The sequence below is a fragment of the Rhopalosiphum padi genome, chromosome 1, assembly GCF_020882245.1.
Source record: "Rhopalosiphum padi isolate XX-2018 chromosome 1, ASM2088224v1, whole genome shotgun sequence".
Taxonomy (NCBI): Eukaryota; Metazoa; Arthropoda; class Insecta; order Hemiptera; family Aphididae; genus Rhopalosiphum; species Rhopalosiphum padi.
This window is the reverse complement of record NC_083597.1, coordinates 54498244-54517561: the sequence shown is the minus strand read 5'-3', so window position 1 is coordinate 54517561 and position 19318 is coordinate 54498244. Positions and strand designations below refer to the sequence as shown.

Genomic DNA, 19318 nt, shown 5'->3' with positions numbered 1-19318 from the left:
TCCTTATAAGAATTGTTGTTACACATTTCACTCCAAATATTGAAAGATTGGAAGAACCAATATAAAGGAATATATGTGTAGTACAGGTACTGTTAGATTATATATTACCCATTTATAAATTTCAATTGTCAATTAATACATTTTTTTAACTAGTCTTATCATTTTATCAACAATAAAAAAAACTATTATTATGAAATTATAAAATTACATCAAAATATTTATTTTTCAATGATTGGTTATTATTCAGAAAACATAAAGAGTACTTAATTTTAATAGTAGATATAATATGTAAACAATTATTTAGAGGTATTACAGAGTATGATCACTGATCAGTAATTACAGTAAAAAAAATTATTTATAAAATATACAATAATTATGAAAGTAAAAACTAAATTTTTTATATGATATTGTATGGTTAATATTACATGCTAAATATAACTTCAAAGACATATATACTAATTAATAGATTTTAATTTTTACAGTAGAATTTTTTATTTAGTAAAAATAATAATAAATTAACGTTGACTTTGGCTGTACCAAAAATATCCATTATTGTTGCTCCTTCAAATTGACGTTTTAACAAATCCTTTAAATAATAAAATATATTATTAATAAGTAATTAATAAACAGTTTTAAAACATTAAAGTAAATATTATTAAGCCTAGGATTTAGGACTTCTTACATGTTTAATTGCAGTGGTTATACATTATTTTAGGTAAGATATAAATATATAATAAAGAAATTAAAATAACTAAATACAAAATTAGACTGCATATTATAGGAAAAGCACACATTTGGAAATGTGTAAGGATATCAGTACATTTTAATATTTTAATAAATGTATATAATGTTTGAAATTTCATTTCTTAATATTCTTTATTGATTATTTTGAAAATTGTACTATTGGAAACTTATAGATTGGACAGTTATATATAAGTATAAAAATTGTATGTCTTTTGCAATCATTATTTTGTATTAGTACAAAGAATTGTATAACTAGAAACTATCTATTTATCTACATATAATAGTTTTAGTAAATACATACATAAGTTTTGTTAAAACAAGCAATTATTAATTTATAATTTATAAATCATTATTTGGTTTCAATTACTAAAATTTAACAATTTTTTTTTTTTTTTTTTATGTATTATATGGGTTTTATTTGAAAGAAAAAAAATGTTAAGAATTTTTAGTGCAATAAATCTCAAAACCTTAATGATGACTAAGAAGGGACTGTTTAATAATATGGTATTGAATTATCAAAGAGTAAAATTGTATTTTATGCTATATTACAATTTATTTACCTGTATATCTATATTAATGGTTTCCATTTCTACTCCCATAAATTTTCCTTTGACTAAAAACACGCCGTGCACATCAGTGGGGCAAATTTCAAATTGAGCATTTTTAAACTGTCCATCTGGAAGTCCTTCTACTTCGATTAGAACTCCTTTTTCTCGTAATTTTGCTGCTGTATATCGAATACTTTTTTTAGACTTCAACTGTATACTTCTATTAGATGATTTTTTTTGTTTTCTGAAAATACATTTTTAAATTTAATAATAATTGTAATAATGATCTCAAGATTATTTTTACTTTTGGCCAGTGTTATGTTTATCCAAACAAGTTTGTATGTACTGTTCATATGACTTTATTTTTTCAACTAAATATTTTATTTTTTCATCTAATCTCTGTTTGGTGGATTTAAACATTTGCAATTCCTAAGATAAAATGTTTTTATTTACAGTAACAACTAACACATATATTTCATACAAACCTTAATTTGTATTTGACGATACTTATTACGATTACAAATATCTTTAGCCACAGATGTAATTATACCTTGGTACCCATCATCTTTTGATACAATGCCTTCTTCTTCTAAGACTTTCAAATGTTTTCTTAATTTTGCTTTAATTTCTTTTAATGTTCCCCTGTACATATTTCAATGGTTACAGTTAGATATTATAATACCAATCTACAATTGTATTCAAAATGTATAATTATATTTGTAGATGTAGTAAAGTTGATATTTATGAAAGTAGGAAAAAGCACTAACTTAACACATTCAACAGAAAAAAAGTAGACGGTGATGTCAAAAAAATGACAGATAAATAATAGCAAAATATTGAAATGTAAAATACTATTAATTTTAAGGCAAATGAAACTATTCTGAATAGAGAAAAGAGGAACAAGACAGATTAAAAGACCGCACAGCAACACCAGAAATAGAAAGTATCAAGAAACAAATAATAGAAAATAAAGAAAAATAAGAAATTTGGTTTTGGCAGCTAAGAAATTAAGTTACTTATATAACTAAAACATATAAATTATGAAATCAGAACATCTAATCTTTAAATGGGCAATTTAGTCCAAATAAAAAAACATTAAAATTACAATAAAAAAATGTGCTTATAAACCTTAAATTAAAAATTTTTTCCTATACTCGGTTCAAAATATAAGGGCTATTCCAAAATCAACTTCCGATGTGTTACAATTCATTACATACATGCACTTTGATGACGTGTTTCTACATATCTCAATCAGTACGTTATTCTCCAATATACCAAGTTTCGACCGGCTTTCGTTCAATATTTTTCCAACAATTGCAATTTTAACATGGAGAATACAATTTTATCTCCCGCCGCCTTTAAGGTACAAAGTATAATTTGTTTTATGCAAGCCGAAGGAAATGACGCAGCTCAAAACTACTCTATATGGAACTGTGTTTGAAAACTTGGGTCACCATAAGTTCTGTACCCTTGGGTCCCAAAACAGCTCACAGATGTCCACAAGACCTAATGTGTCAATACAGGTAAAGAATTTCTCGAACGTTAAAAAAAACTTTAGTGGAGGAGTTCAATTGGGATATTTTTGATCACCCTCCCTACAGTCCTGATTTGGCAACAAGTGATTATCACCTTTTCTCAAAATTTAAATTGTCTATTGTATCTCAACATTTTGGAAGTAAAGAACTTATGAATGGTGTGAATCAATGCCTCAACGCACTGGCGGTGGTGCCATGGTATAAGGAGGGTATACAAAAACTTGTCCCTTGTTACCAAAATGTATAGATTTAAACGGAGACTATTTAGAAAAATAATTTAGATATTAATAGAACTATTTTGTGCAAAAAATTAATGTTTTTGGTGATTTTAAAAAATATTTTTCACTTTGGAGGTTGATTTTAAAATAGCCCTTTAAAAAGATACCTTGGCAGCTACCAGTTTTTGTCAACATGCCCTACAATTTCCCATACTATATTAAACCAGTGGCGTCGTATTGGTCCACGTGTTAAGCACAATCAGGCTCATTGCATAGAAGCCAGCTGGAGTTCACTACTTATTTTGAATCGAGTATATTTATTATGCAAAGACTTCATAGGTCACAGGACAAAAATTTTTAGTACCTATACAAACTACAGAGATTTAATGTCTTAGGCACCCTTAAACATAGTCAGAAATTATCAGTTTTAAATAAATTTCACATACTCTTCAAAATCTGCATTTTTCCCAGAAGCTCTTATTTTGTTTTCTCTGTCGGCAAAACGACTTTCTTCATCTAGAGTTGAATCAATTCTTAGAGACCCTGGTAATGTATGCCCACTTAAATATGGAAGTACTCTTATCAATAACTCCTTTGTCCTAGCATGATTTAAAATTAATTCTTATGCACTGAAAAGTATTTATGCTTTATAATACACATACTTAATGAATAATTTAGTCACAGAAGCTGTTGTTGTGTTAGGTTCAAATTTATCAGATAATGTTAGACAAACTTGAACTGTAGCAATGCGTCTTTGAACAATAACATCATCATCATCAGCTACAAATAAAAAAGTCACAATGAAGCACAAAATAACAAAATAAAAATTAGTATATTTACTAACATCCATAAAGTTGTGAAATTGTTGGCGCAGAAGGTCCTAATTCATCAAGCAATTGATGAATTGGATCATAAGGATCAGGTGCAACTTGATCAATATTATCTAGCAATAAAGAATGTGTTTCTTGTATTTCCTAAACAATATAAATTATTAATTTTTTTTTTATATAATTAATATAATTGAATGTACCTGTAATGTTATGTTTATTGTTGGTTTAGTAAGAAGTGTTACGTCTGTAAATTCATTTACATTATAATACACTTCAGGATCATCAACATTAGTACAATTGTTGAAAAATAGTTTTAATTTTGTGTAACAGTCAAGTATAAATGGATTCATACATTTTAAATGGATTTCATCTTTGTACTAAAAATAAAATGATTATAAATATTGTAAAAAAATAAAAACTAATTATTATTTTACTCCTTTTTTATTAGATGCATATTGCAGAATTTTTGCTACACTAGCTAAATTATGTCGTTGGCGATAACTTATTCCATCTTCAATTTTAGTTTCAAATATATCATATATTTCAGGTGTTATGATAACTGGGTTCATGTATAAATTATAGACAAAGTAGCCAATTATCTACAAAAACAAATATTTTATGAATTATTAATAATTAGTACTTATATTTTAATAACATAGTATACCACATACTTTATAAACTTCATTTTCTCGAGTATCAGGAAATAATTCGTGTATGGTTTCACATAATACTCGAGCTGTATATAATATGGCATAAGGTATTAAAGGTTTGGAATCAAGAATTTTGTTCAAAAATTCTTCAGTTATATTTTGTAGCTGTTCCAAATTATGCGTTAATCTTTTTTGAACTTCTTCATATTTCAAAGCAGTATGTTGATCTACAGAGCTAGGTAGATCTCTAATAATCAAATGGTTTACATCAAATTATTAACTGATTATTATTTTTATAAAATTCATATCTTTATTTTATAGTTAAATAAGTAAGTAAGAATACTATAAAACTGTATGAGTAATTCTTACGATATTTCTCCAGTGCTGGTCTCTATTTCATTACGCCAAGTCCTATAGATTGTAACAGGATTTGTATCAATAAATAGATTATTTCTATGGTGTATCAGCTAAATAATAAAAAAGTATGTTAAACTATAGTTATTATTATTACAACATTTTATATAGATTTGATAATTGTATTTTAAAAAAAATATTATAATTGTTAATGTAATTATAACTGGAGAAAAGCTTATTTACAAATAGAACCTCAATTATTTAATAATTATACTTTAGAAGTGTTATTTTTTAATATAATACGATAAAATTTCATAACATTTTCAATAAGTATGATTTTCAAAAAAAATTTTATTCATAAATAAAACTAAATGTTAAAAATATACCTTTTCAACTACAGTTCTAAAAATTGTATTTAAACGCTTTTGATTATCAAAACATCTTGCTTGATCAACAATTGCTTTTAATATATATAAATTTGAAGTTTTAATTTCTGCAGCTTTAGTACAATTAATTTTGATTTCTTCTTTTAAAGCTAATGTTAATAGTTTTAACATAAAATAGGCATCACGGCTATTACTTCCAGCATTAAAAACTGACATAAGAATTTGTTCTAAAAATCTAAATTAAATTAATAAAAGATTTAATATATTATATATACTAATATTTATAAATATAATATCTTAAAAATAATATGGTAGTTAAATGTAATGAATAGTTACTTAGAAATATGACGAACTGAATATGGCAAACAAAATATAAGTTTAGTTAAATAATATGGTTTTGTTTGAAGCATATAAAACAAATGCTGATAACATTCCAAGAGATGTTTACTATTTTTATTTAAAGACATTAAATTAATAGAATTTTGCATATTATTTGGTTGTTGTATTTTATTAATGTCATCATTGGTTTTTAATTTATGATTAATGACATCCTAAATGCAAAAAAAAATAAAAATCATTATTTTCAATAATTTCTTATTAATTTTATTTCAACAAAATACAAGGCAAAAAATATAATATTTTTTTTTAAACCATATATTACCTGTAATGAAATTCGATTTTGAATGAGTAAACCAATTTTTGTATCTAACTCATCAGCTTCAAGAGACATTTTGTTGCTCTGACGTATAAGCTGAGTAATTTGTCCCCGGAGATTCTGTACAATGAATTATATTAAAAAAATATCAGATTTATACAATCTATTATAATATACTACAAGAAACTTACTTGTAATTCTAATTCCCGATGATAATCTTCCAAATTAAAATTCAGTAAACGAGCAAAATGCTTAACAATCTTATAAGGAGGATTTGCTGTATGAAATAAATGATAAAAATGATTGCGAACCATTTTACCTCTCCAAATTGCTTGTAATTTTATTATATATTTTACCTAAAACATATACAAAGATTTATTTTTAAATATAAAACACATTTTAACAAGATGTTTTACTAACATCACTTTTAGTGTAAACACGTTGGAAAGGTTTCAATTGCTTTCTAACTTTTTTTAACAAAGCGTACCATTGTCTTCGGAATAAAATACATCGCCACCATTTCTAAAACAAATATTTGATTGTCAAAATAAATAAATAAAATTTCTAAAAATATAATAATAACTAACTTGAATTTTTATAGCATATAGTTCTTGTCTAGAACATAACTTAAGCTTGTTTTTTATTTCTCGTCTAACTAGATATCCACGAATATTAGCTTGAAGTTGAATTATCATTTTATTCATTTCTTCAGACTCTTTTCGATGCTGATAACTTTTTTTCATATTCATTATTGTAGTCTATGGATGTATATTAAGATAAAATTATCACAATGAGCATAACATATTTAATTAGCTTTAAATTTACTTGTATTTCTTCCATATTTAAGTACTTTGGTGTAGGAAAAAAAGTTGGTTTTTCCCATGAGTAATCCAAAGTTTCAAGGTTTAAATAAACATATCGACCATATGCTGTTTGATGTGTGACCCAAGGACCTCTGTATTTAGCCTAAAATATTATATTAAAAATAAATAATACTTAGTAAAATCCTAAATACATACCTACTTATCAACCTATCATAAAAACTTAAGGAGAACATGTTAATTTAATGTCTCAAAACTTTTTGAAAGTAATTTATATCGATTATTTACACAATAGACTTTTTTCTATAAACTTGAAGTTATAACATAAAGTTTTAATCCTACCTTCGATTCAAGTAAATGTAATAATGATACACAAATTTCTTGTTGTTCGATTTCAATTATGGGAACAAGTTTAAGAAACTCTTGAGCTAATTTATTTTTTTCATTCTTAACTAATGATAAATTCACAGATAAAAGCCATTCAGCACCTAAATTAAAATACATAAATTTAGCTAAAATTGACAAAATTAAATCTTAAGACTTACTTCTATGGATACTTTCAACTTCATCACACACTCTTTTTAAGACATCTTCAACATCATCTTTCCATATTTCAACTTCATCCTCAGAATCATTTCGCCGATTCTAAATAATAAAAATACAAATATTTACTGTTCGTATAAGTGGCATAGCCAAGATTTTATTTTAGATTAGCAAGGTTATAAATTATATATTTTTTAATTTCTGGAAAAATTTCACCTTAATCATTTCTTACAATTAAAACTATGTAATTGATTGCATACCAAGTTGTTGATATAATTTATTATGAATTTGTTTAGTATTAACATAAAGAAAAATATTTATTTGTACCAGTAATAATTCATATGCATACTGCATGTCTTTAGCTTTAATTGGGTATTCTAATTGCAATACTGGATTTGTGATACATTGCTTCACTGTGTTGAAATCTTTCCATCTCAATGCATTGTTAAGTTGTTGTAGAACATTAATAACTAATCGCATAAACATTTAAATAGATTAAAATATTATTTTATTTTAATAATTATATTAATACCTTCTTTGTTTTGTTCTAGTTGATTATGGACAATATTTACACAATCTTTAATATTCATAAATGATAATATTCCGAAGCATCCTTTATTTATAATTTTAAATCGTCTACATGCATCAAAGGCACTCCAGTACTGTAATTTTAATCCTGCATCAAGTTCTTGCTCCTTTAAAATAAACATATACAATTAAATAGACATTAAGGTTTATATAATCAAAGTTTACTGGAAAAAATTTCTTTAATTTTGCAAGTCGATCCCATGTTAAATCAATATTTTCGGAAAGAACAGCCTTTGTTACATCAGCTATTAGATTTAATACTTGTAAACTCTGTACAATATCATTATAACTTAAGTTTTGCTGTAAAAAAAATAAATTAATAATAATAATAATGATAATTATACAACTACAATATTTAATTGAAAATTACATTAAATAACAAAGAAAAATGTATTATTATTAAAACATAATGGTTAAAATTGTAAAAATATTCATTATGATTATAAAATATAATATATTGAATTTCTTATTTAGATTCTATAATGTATATTATATAGCAAGTCCTCGTTTAAAGTCAAAGTTAGGTTCCTAGAAAACACAACATTAATCAAAAACATGTCAAGTGAAACACTTTATTTTAATGGGTTCCTGCCAATAAATAACAATGGATGTATGTATTATAAATATATATACATAATTTTCTAATTTTTTTTTTTTAATATTTTTGACCATAGGCAAATCTGGGTGTTATGTTGCCATATTAATTCATAAATTAACAAATATTATGTAACAGTAAAATAATACATAGTAGTATAGACAGCATATAATAAAACAGCAAAAGTGTCGTTGAACAACTGACTATTAACAAAATGAAAAACAATTATGAAATACATATTACCTAAGATAAATAAAAATACTTCCTATGGATGATGGGTATTTAAGTAAAAACAATAACGGTATTATCTGAAAAAGGTCGATGAAATTAAATTGCTTATATATATAAAATAACAACAATTTGATGAATACATGTATTACAAATGTTATACTGAAACTATTGCAGTGTTAATCAAAACATAAGGACTTCTACGATACTATAGCAAAACAACGATAAATTAGGTGATATTAAACGAGGATTTACAGTATGTCAATTAACAGACATATTAATATGATTTAAGTCTGAATAAAAACTAAATAGTACTAGAATCATAATCTTACATCTATATCACATCTATCAATCTTCAGTTCTTCAAAATACAAAGGAATAGCAAATTCATTAATTAGATGATTTAAGTTTAATATAGGGTCTTTAAGAACATGTGTAAAACCATCCATATCATCAATAATTAATGTGTCATTTAATTTGTTTATAGTAGTTTCCTCTGTAAAATATAATTGTATATTGTAAAATTGTTCTTTTTTATATTTTTCATAGAATATCTTACGTTTGTTATAATTGTATGCCAATTGATTTCCCGTATTAACAACTTGTTGAAGAAAACATTTCTTATCAATTGTATTTAAAGTTGTATAATTAACAGTTTTTGATAGATTATGAAATTCTGATTTATAGTATTTACTATTTTGCTTTTGTACATCCTAACATAAAATAATATTTAATAAGCAGATAAATATATACACATATATATATAATTTACTATTAAAGGTAAGTATTTTGACTTTAATATATTGATAACTTCATCTTCACAATTTGCTCTACACATTTCATTCCACTTTTGGTCAACTGAAATTAATTTTAAAATTGTAAAATCTATGCATAATGATATAAAAGTTCCTTACTATTTACGGATGATATATATCCCTGTATTTCATTCTGAGTTAAAATGTCATCATATGTATCTGGTTCAAAACTTTCACTCAATGACTAAAAAATATTTTAATGTATTAATCATTGGTTTTTGTTTTTGTAGAACTTAAATTCTTTAATTTATATTAAAAATTAAAATGTATTACCTTATTCAAAGCAGAATCTTCTTTTGAATGTTTAACATCACGCAATATAGCTAAATATTTATCTATATAATCCAAATTAATAAAATGTAATTTTGCTGCTTTGTTACATAAACTTTTTGTGAAATAATTCATATCCTAAATTATTATAATACAATATATAATAATAAGATAAAAATGAAAAGATAATGGTAGTTAACAACCTTGGATAAAATAGCATTATTAATTTCCATGATTGCTTCTTGTAATGTTAATGTATCTCCCTTTATATCTTCCGATAAAAGTCCTGCAATTTTTTGAAACTTGGGAAGTTCTATACCATTTTCTGCCAATTCTTTTCTTGTAGCAGTTATTGTTTCAGCTTAAATACAAAATCAAATATAGAATTTTATTTATATGTTTAATGTACATGTTTTATTGAATTTTATTCACCTGAAAAATCAACTTTTCCATATAAATCTTGAATTAATGGCGCTTGACCTCGTTTGAATAAATGGGTACTTAGAGCATGAAGACAATAAATAACTTTTGGCATATTTTTCTTATCATAAACATCAGTGGTCTCTGGGTGGAATATCTAAAAACGAAAACAAATTATCCATACAATTATCTTATTAATAGTTTAAATTTACCTTTGGTAGATTCACAACATTTAAAGATTTTAACCAATAATTTATGTTATCTGTATGACGATACTGAAGACCTGCTGTCTTATAACGCCTTTCATCACGGTCATAAATACAAGATATAGGTACAGTTGAAGGAGCAATGAAATTTCCTAATTTTGCTAGTAAAACACCGTTTCGTAAACGATCTTCAAGTTCCATAACATGTGGCAAAGTAGTTTTTAAACATGACTCTAGCCATCTAGAATTATTAAAAATTTGTATAAAATTACATTTTAAATAGCTTAAATACTCAAATAAAAACATACACTTTTGTTTCTTCTAAATGACATAGGTATTCATAAGCCAAATTATCTTGTCTAATAATATCCACTTCAATAAGACCTGGATTTAAAATTTCCTGTGGTTTGTTACTATAAAACAAAACCATACATTTGAATAAAAAAAACCATAAAACTAAGATCTAAATCATGATAAAATAAATTTATTTTGTCATGATTTCTATTAATTTAAATTAAAAGATTACCTGGAAAGTAATAACGACATTTTAAAGTTGATTTTTGTGAAACCTTATGATTAAAATTTAAACATAATTAAATAATAAGTTAATTTAAGTAGGTGCCTTGTATAAATTATAAAATTTTTTTTAATACATTTAAAAATTTACAATTGATAATTTAATAGGTAGTGAACAAATGAATAATAATGAATTATGAACACTAACAATGGTCATAAAAATGTTAAAATTTAAAAAAAATTCGAAGTCAAATGTGCACAATTTATTTATTTAATAATTAATAAGCAAAATTAACAACACAGTCGTCAACACGTTCATATTGTTCATAATCTCCTTTTTCTACGAATACGTCAACATCAATATTCAATATAGAACGTCAATTGTCAAATGTTCACAATGAACCTACAGTCACTACTCTGTACTCACTCAAAATTTAACGGTTATAGAAAATTGAATGAAAAAGCAATCTTATCAAAGAAACGTATTATTATCAAATTCGTTGTGATACATTCTACATACCTTAACAAACCATGGTTAAGGATAATATATTTATTTTTATTAATTTATTGGAGTTGGTATTATTTTTGTTTTTTTATGTCTAAAATGATGCTAACACAGAAATTTAGTAATAAAATATTTTAATTATTATTTCGTATATAATAATAATAGGCATGTATGTGTTACTTTAAGATGATCACTTATTTATATTTCAAATCCCAAAAATATTTAATGAAACAAACAAATTATATGCCAATAATATTGCTACGTTATGTTGGTCACATCTAAGAACGTTAAATAATGTAATATGTAATGTCGTAGTGGGGAAAAAATCCGTTAAATAATTTAATTTTTATGATATTCATCGTCTTGTTCATTTCAGTGCCTCACTTTTCTTTTTTTTGTCATTATCCGTAATTACAACCATATTGTCGTTTTATTTTTCTATTCTATTTTTGTAGTTGTTGTCGTTCGGTTTTTCAAGACTATTTTTGTTAAACTGTCTAACTGTGCATACACTGTACATTATTGTGCTGTTTTGTAGAAAGCGCAGCTTTTTCACTCTCAAAGATTGCTTTGGGAAAGAGGACAACCTTTTTCTATTTTTCTCGTCGGTCCAACATCGTTGATTATCTATTGAAAAATGGCAACTGGCATCAGACGTGACATGCACTTGGTGAGTTTTTTGTTTTTTTTTTTTTTGCGAAGCTAAAAACTATCTTGCAGACCAAAGTATAGTTTATTTATCCGATTTATGTTAACCGAATGTCGATTATATATTTTAAATCTTCTAGTCCATAACAACACAAATCATAATTTATAGTGATTTTTACTTGGGACTCTGCTGCATGTAATTTAATTTTTACTTGAAAATTATAAAACATGTTTTGTTATTTATTATTTTATCTAATACATCACGGATAACATACAATCATCAGTATTTTTATTCATTATGTACAATAACAAAAAAACATGTTTTTTTTTTTTTAAATTGATATGTGCTTAAACATTAGCAATTTCTAATAATCACACTTCAAGTTAAAACAATTAACACAAGGTGACATATAAGTTTTGTTTATAATAATTATAAAATTAATTGGGCGTAATTTCAAAAACATATTTTATGAACATTTTAAGTTTAAATTTTGACAAAGTTAGATGTTCATATATTAATAAGATTTGTGGTTAAACTGTATAATTATTTTACTTTGCATAATTTGTAAAACAACATTAATATATGATAACAGTTAAATATTTAGTTTCTATTTTAATAATTGGTAAGTTTATTCAATGCTGTATTTTTTGAAAAAATTAATTCAATCTATTGTATTCTTTATATTAATTAAAATAAATTACTTTAAGTACTAGTAATGTATTAACATAAATATAATATATTAAAATATACTTACTATTGTGTGCCAACATACTGATTTTACTCAGAATATTTGTTACAAGTAAAAAAAAAAAACAATCATTTAAACAGTTATGTAAGTGTAGCCAGAAAATTTTTTTTATGGCGGTGGAAGAGGAGGGTTAGAGTATAAATATATTATATTATACTAATTTTAAATATAATAGGCATTTAAACCTATTCAATCTCATTTCAAGAAAAAAATTTGGGGGGGGTCTGAACCCTGAAACCCTCCCTCTGGCTATGCCCTTGCAGTTATGTATAAACTAAAATTAAAATAATGTATGTTTTTATATTTGTTTCAGAGACAAGACAAAGTATATTCTGAAAATAATATTCCAAAAGCAGTTAAAGATTCTAAAAGCAGCGGTATAATCGCTCCAAGAAGACCTGTATTAAATGACATAAGCAGTAACTTGCAAATTAATCAAAATGCTAATCAAAAAGGGAAAATTACAATAACAAAACCAACTATCCAAATAACAAAACCTACTACAAGACTTGCTTCTAAGTAAGTATTACATTATAATCACCATTTTCTATACTCTAATGTCTAATTTATTGATTTAATATGTTTTGTATAGTTTAAATCGTACTACCACTTCTGTTGCTACTAAAGTGAAACCTTCATTAAATACATCTAAAACTATTCTTAAAGTTAATTCTGGCTTACATGAAAGTGTGTCTAACATTCCAAAAGCTATTATTAGACCTAAAACAGTTGGATTGGTCAAGACTTATAGAGGAACTTTGACCAGGAGTTCATCGCTTAGAAACAAATCAGTACGTGAAATATAACAATAAAATCACATTTGTTTTCTTTGTTAAATAATCGTACTTAAAAATTATTTAGGTTATATTAACAGAATCTCAAAAAAAAGAACAAGAATGGATTACTGCTTGTAAAGTAGATGCTGTTGACAAAAGTGATGAATATGATCCGTTTCTGGTCGGAGCATACTCTAAACCTATTTTTGCATACATGATGACCTTAGAGGTATTTGTTACAATATAATACTTTACTATCTAGTATCTATGTGCCAGTGTTAATTAATTGTTTTATGTTTTATAATAAGAATCAATATATGATAAAACCAGATTATTTAGCCAACCACAAATACATCACATCATCAAACCGTAGTGTTGTTGTTGACTGGCTTGTAGAAGTACAACAAGAATTTCAAATTATGCAAGAATCTCTTTATACAGCTGTTGGAATTCTTGACAGATATTTACAAGTAATTATTTAAACTTTATCTCACATTTCCTAGTCCAGAGAACATGTATTGTATCCATTGTATTAATGTAAAACACAACAAATTTTAGTTTTATTTTTATGTTAGCTTTTATAATATTAGATTAAATTTATCTAACCTACTAATTACAAAAATCCTTCCATTTTTCTTGTTGTATTTTCATAATATTTAAGTTTTAATATTCTAGATACTTATAACCAGCGTTAAAATTTAAATTTTGCTATATAAAAAATAAGTAATTAGTTACCTCTAAATTTGATAATAAATCAAATCACATTTATATTAATAACTAACTTAAATTTTGGAGTATAACATGATATAGGATATCCTCTTAAAACTAAATATTTTTAGGAAAACCAAAATGTTGCTCGAAATAAACTTCAATTAATTGGTGCCACAAGTCTACTGCTCGGCTGCAAGTATGAAGAAATATATGTACCTGAGATAACTGACTTTGTCTACTTATCAGACAATGCTTTCACCAAGGATGAAGTAAAATCAAGTTTAGTGGACGTCTTCAGAACAATTAATTATTCACTATCTAGACCTTTTTCTTTAACCTTTTTACGAAGGTTTAGCAAAGTGTCAGGTGTAAGTAATGCATTGTGCTTTTGTGTTGTATAATAAATTATAGATTTTGAATGCATTGGTTTTGTTTAGGCACGATCATCACAGCATTCTTTGGCTAAATACTTCCTGGAATTGGCTTTAATTGACTATAATTTAGCACATGTTAAACCATCTGAAATAGCTGCATCTGGTCTATTGTTAGCAATCGTCATAACTAATGATCCTGAATTAGATGATAACCCTGAAGATGTAAATTCATTATTATCTTTATATTGGACAGATGTAATGCAAAAACACTCGACATACAAAATGGATGAATTGATTTCTACCGTTCAATCACTTGCTCATTTAGCACTTAATGCCCCTGAATGGAAATATAAGGTAATTTTCATATGCAATAAGTTTTCTACTCTAACTTAAATATTGATATATTGTGTGTACTGTTACATTTAATATGATATACAAAATAATGGGTAATAAAGATTAGCAAAGTTAATTCAATGGAAAGAGATTTTTAAAATTTGTGTATTCTAGTAAAAATCTGTATTTCCCTCCTCCCCCCCCCCCCATCATAATATTGTGATGGCAGCGCTCACTTCTTTAGTATTTTAAGAGCCTGTTTTATTTATACCTTGATTCATCTAATCGACATATCTAAATATACTTTTATAAATATTTCTTGATTAGATATTAACATGCAGTTATTGGTATCCATAAAAGTGAGAGTTACACTCATTCAATAGTATCGACGTAATATTTTTTTATGTATGTGTGCATGTATCTTAATTTTTTTTATTCTACACAATATTATATTATGTTTAAAATAATAACTAAGAAAAATTGTAAAAACCTTTTTGTTCAAATATAAATAATTTGATATTGGTTTCCATATTCTATGTTTATTATTTATTATACAATAAATAATGATGAAAAAACTATGAGGTATGCGCTCACTCAATACCAATGGTGGGATGTTGTACATCGATATCAACAATGGGTTAAAATGGATAATGAAATTACTAATAACATTTATTTTATATGTATTATACATAAATTGATGAGCTTAAAAAAAATATTAAAATTTATTTCCATATTTTCAAATAATTCTATTTTAAGAGTGTTGGACTGCATAGCATGTCTTAAGGAGTAATATTAAGGTAATTCATATATATTTTGTTTGAATAGTAAATGAACATAAGTGTGTATAATCCATTATTGCGTTATCACGTAAGCTAATCTTCCTCTTATTGGTCTACAACCACGATAAATATGAAGTGCTCCAACCGTCTTATCAACTGATATATGTTTTTATTTTATACAGGCTGTGTACAAAAAATACCAGAGTGCGAAGATGGGAAGAATCACAACAAGTTCCTTACTGAGCTCACCGGCTATGAGGTTTATTGCGCACACAAGTTAATTCGGTATCACTCAGATCTAACTATTTTAACTTTTTTTTAAATATATTTTGTTTTTATCGAGTGGTTATGCCGCTATTTTTTTACATTAGATTTTTTCGTATAATTATTACACTAACATTATCTTTTTTAAAAAATTAAAAAAACATGACCACATTCACTATGTTGGTACAAAGTAATGTTTTTTTTTTTTTTTTTTTTTATAAAACAAAACAAATATACTTATAAATTATATAACTTAAGAAAAGTATGTTTAGCTTGTTATGTTTTTTAAGTGTATTTTGATATATAACCATTGTATACAATAACAATTATTAAATCGCACTTAAATTATAATTTTACAATATTGAACAAAAGCCATTTCGCTTTGAAGCGATATAACATACTTGTGTTGATATGTTCCAATTTTATAAATATTTATTTCTGTGGGCGTTAATGAATTATTCTTAAATGTACAATTTATTAAATTATTTACACAGACAATAGACTGAAATATTTTTATTTTTAACGCAATTAAATTTTTAAGAAATAAAATGTTAATAGTTCAATTTATACCGCTCTCAGTATGAAAGTATGCCTTACAATTATTGTTTCCTTTTGAATTTATGAAATCAACATGTGTTATTCTCCATTGCACGCTATCATTAAATTATTAATATATATTTTTCTTATGTTATATAAGAGTAATTGTATAGTATAAACTGTAAGTTAGTTTTTAATTTTTGTTTAATAAATAGTTTGTAAAACAAAACAAGTGCAAGTTCATTAAATTATTTATTATTTAGTATTTTTATATTAGAATCTTTGTTAAGTTTTCATTGAAATTAATTTGGGAATAACCTTTGTAAAGGAGGAAAAAAGCATTCTTCCTAATCAATGTTGTGTTGTAAATACCTAATAGAATAGTTATTATTTTGTGGAATGGAGTTTTACTTTATAATTTTTTCATAATCTTCGTAAGTTTCTTTTGTATTCCTAATATAAGTTGATTAATAAGTACACACTTAAAACTGATTCCAAAAAAAAAATGGTAATCTGCTCCTTTAAGCATTGAAAATTTTTAAAAACCAGTAACTGTTTCTCTAAACATATCTTAATCACGACAAAATACCATTAATAATTTATAATATTGACGTAGATCAGGTTTTTCAATAATTGATCATTTGTTTTGGAAAATATTAATTTTTCATGTGCTACAACTGGTAAACTTTGTCTACTTAAGTTCCTTTACTCATTAGCAGTGTTGGCATTTTATAGAAATTAAATTGCATAAATATATGCTTTAAAGGTATATTACTTTAAATATCACTAAATGTAGATGAACTTTTAAAATTATTTTTTTATTTCAGTTAAATCATAAAATAAAATTTAAGTTGACGCTACTATTTCATAAACATTTTATAAGAAATATGCAGATGCTATAAAATTCTAACCTTGCTTCTGGCAATAATTGAATATATATATGTATTATGTATTTATGTATATAATACAAAGAAAGTAGAATAAAGTTCAATGATATAATAATTGAGTTATGAATCTTAACATAAATCTAATCATTTTTGTAACTTAGAGTGTAAAAAACAAGCTAAAAAGAATTAATTTTCATATTAATTGATTGAATAATTTAAAAATTCAACAATAAAAAGGTAGCTTATCAGGTATCACTTTGCCATACAATATACATTATATAGGTGTCAAATAGGTAGGACAGGTAGGTTATTATTATAGGTGTTATAAATTTAAATTCAATGATATTGTTGAGACATTAAATACGAAATGATTCTAAGTGAAAACAGTATTAGAGCCTATACCACATAGTGATATGTTTTTTAAGACTTATAAATCTATGAAAGTCATTTATCTAAATTTTAGAATTATACTGATTATAGTAGGTGCATATAATTTTTCTAGAAATATTACGTTTATTTAATTATTATAATATATATTTATGCATTATGCCATATTATAGATCACAAATTTTAATAACATGCTAGTAAGAACTTCTTAGAAACTCAGAATAATGGTTTATCTAGTTGTTTGTTGCATAGGCGCATTGTCAATGAAAAAAACCGAGGGTAAGCTCTGCATTTTCCAGTCATAGCATTGAATCGCTCCTGAATGTGATATATATTATAAAAATATATTTGAGGGTGCTAATACAACTTAAGCGCCATCTTTATACTATTTTTTACTATTGATTAGAATAGGTAAATATGAATAAAAATATTATAGTTCGTTTCTACATAATAATAATAATATATCAATTACGTACAACGGCCACGGGTCACATAATTCGACTGCCGCGTAAATATATACATATATCCATGTCTAGAAATGGCAGAAATCGTACTGCCACACCTATAAATGGAATGTGTAACATAACTACATAAGCATCAATTGCTGATATTACAAATTATAATTAATTATTTATTTATTATTAATGTATTACTATACTTGCACTACAATTTGTTAATTTTGCTTAATACTGCATTAGCAACGTATTTTGTTTAATAGTTTATAAGAAATTTTTACACAGCCGTTCTTTCTTTCTGACCACTATCCGTCCTTAATAAGTTCTCACTGTATAATGTTATATTATAATGTATATTCGTTGACGAATGGCTTACTTACCAAAATAATGATAAATCAGTTATTATAAACATTTTTTTTGTTTCTATGATTAGTTAATAGTTATTGTTGATTTAACAATATTTTTTATACTAATAGTGATACATCACACTTTAGGTCAGCCAGGTCAAGGGTGGCAAACCTACAGCATGCGTGCCAAAGGCGGTACGTTGATCAAATTTCAAATTTAATTAAATTTAATCTTCACTTTTTGTTTTCATGCCGTAAATATAAGACATAGGTTTCCGCCTGCCAGACGTGAACTTTTTAATTTTCTATTGTTTAATTAAGTTGTTGGCCGTAGTTTTTTAAATCAACAAACCATAGGCGTAATTAAGGGGCCCCGCTTAGGTTGTATTAGCACCCTCAAATATATTTTTATAATAACACATTCAGTAGTGATTTAATGCTTTGACTGGAAAATGAAAAGCTCGGTTTTTTTCATTGAAATTGCACCTATGCAACAAACTAAACTAGATAAACCATTATTTTGAGTTTCTTAGAAGTTCTTACTAGCATAGATGGATAATAATAATTGTAACTAATTTTATCAACATATACGACATCTAGGAGAATATGAATGTAAGGTTTTGTGAACCAAATTAAATATAATA

General features: G+C 25.3%; 2 protein-coding genes across 2 annotated transcripts; one reads left to right on the top strand and one right to left on the bottom strand.

Moving 5' to 3' along the window:
* Positions 1-217: 217 nt before the first annotated feature.
* LOC132923684 (ras GTPase-activating-like protein IQGAP1) lies at positions 218-11359 on the bottom strand. The gene is made up of 33 exons (XM_060987609.1): positions 10933-11359; positions 10715-10819; positions 10413-10647; positions 10213-10357; positions 9984-10141; positions 9784-9918; positions 9610-9694; positions 9468-9553; positions 9255-9408; positions 9028-9191; positions 8038-8172; positions 7817-7979; positions 7612-7754; positions 7287-7386; positions 7084-7229; positions 6746-6886; positions 6508-6678; positions 6341-6442; positions 6112-6276; positions 5927-6040; positions 5602-5816; positions 5266-5500; positions 4895-4992; positions 4547-4772; positions 4310-4474; positions 4076-4252; positions 3890-4019; positions 3708-3825; positions 3492-3644; positions 1778-1934; positions 1597-1721; positions 1305-1536; positions 218-586 (listed from the first exon to the last, which is right to left on the bottom strand). Exons 1-33 carry the CDS (start codon positions 10950-10952, stop codon positions 470-472), a joined length of 4815 nt encoding a protein of 1604 aa, XP_060843592.1. The 5' UTR covers positions 10953-11359; the 3' UTR covers positions 218-469.
* Positions 11360-11787: 428 nt separating this feature from the next.
* Positions 11788-16998, top strand: LOC132923693 (G2/mitotic-specific cyclin-B). Its single transcript, XM_060987619.1, has 8 exons — positions 11788-12097; positions 13138-13343; positions 13417-13615; positions 13686-13829; positions 13909-14070; positions 14440-14679; positions 14749-15039; positions 15980-16998. The coding sequence occupies exons 1-8, from the start codon at positions 12065-12067 to the stop codon at positions 16076-16078; spliced, it is 1374 nt and encodes a 457-aa protein (XP_060843602.1). The 5' UTR covers positions 11788-12064; the 3' UTR covers positions 16079-16998.
* The last annotated feature ends 2320 nt before the right edge of the window (positions 16999-19318 follow it).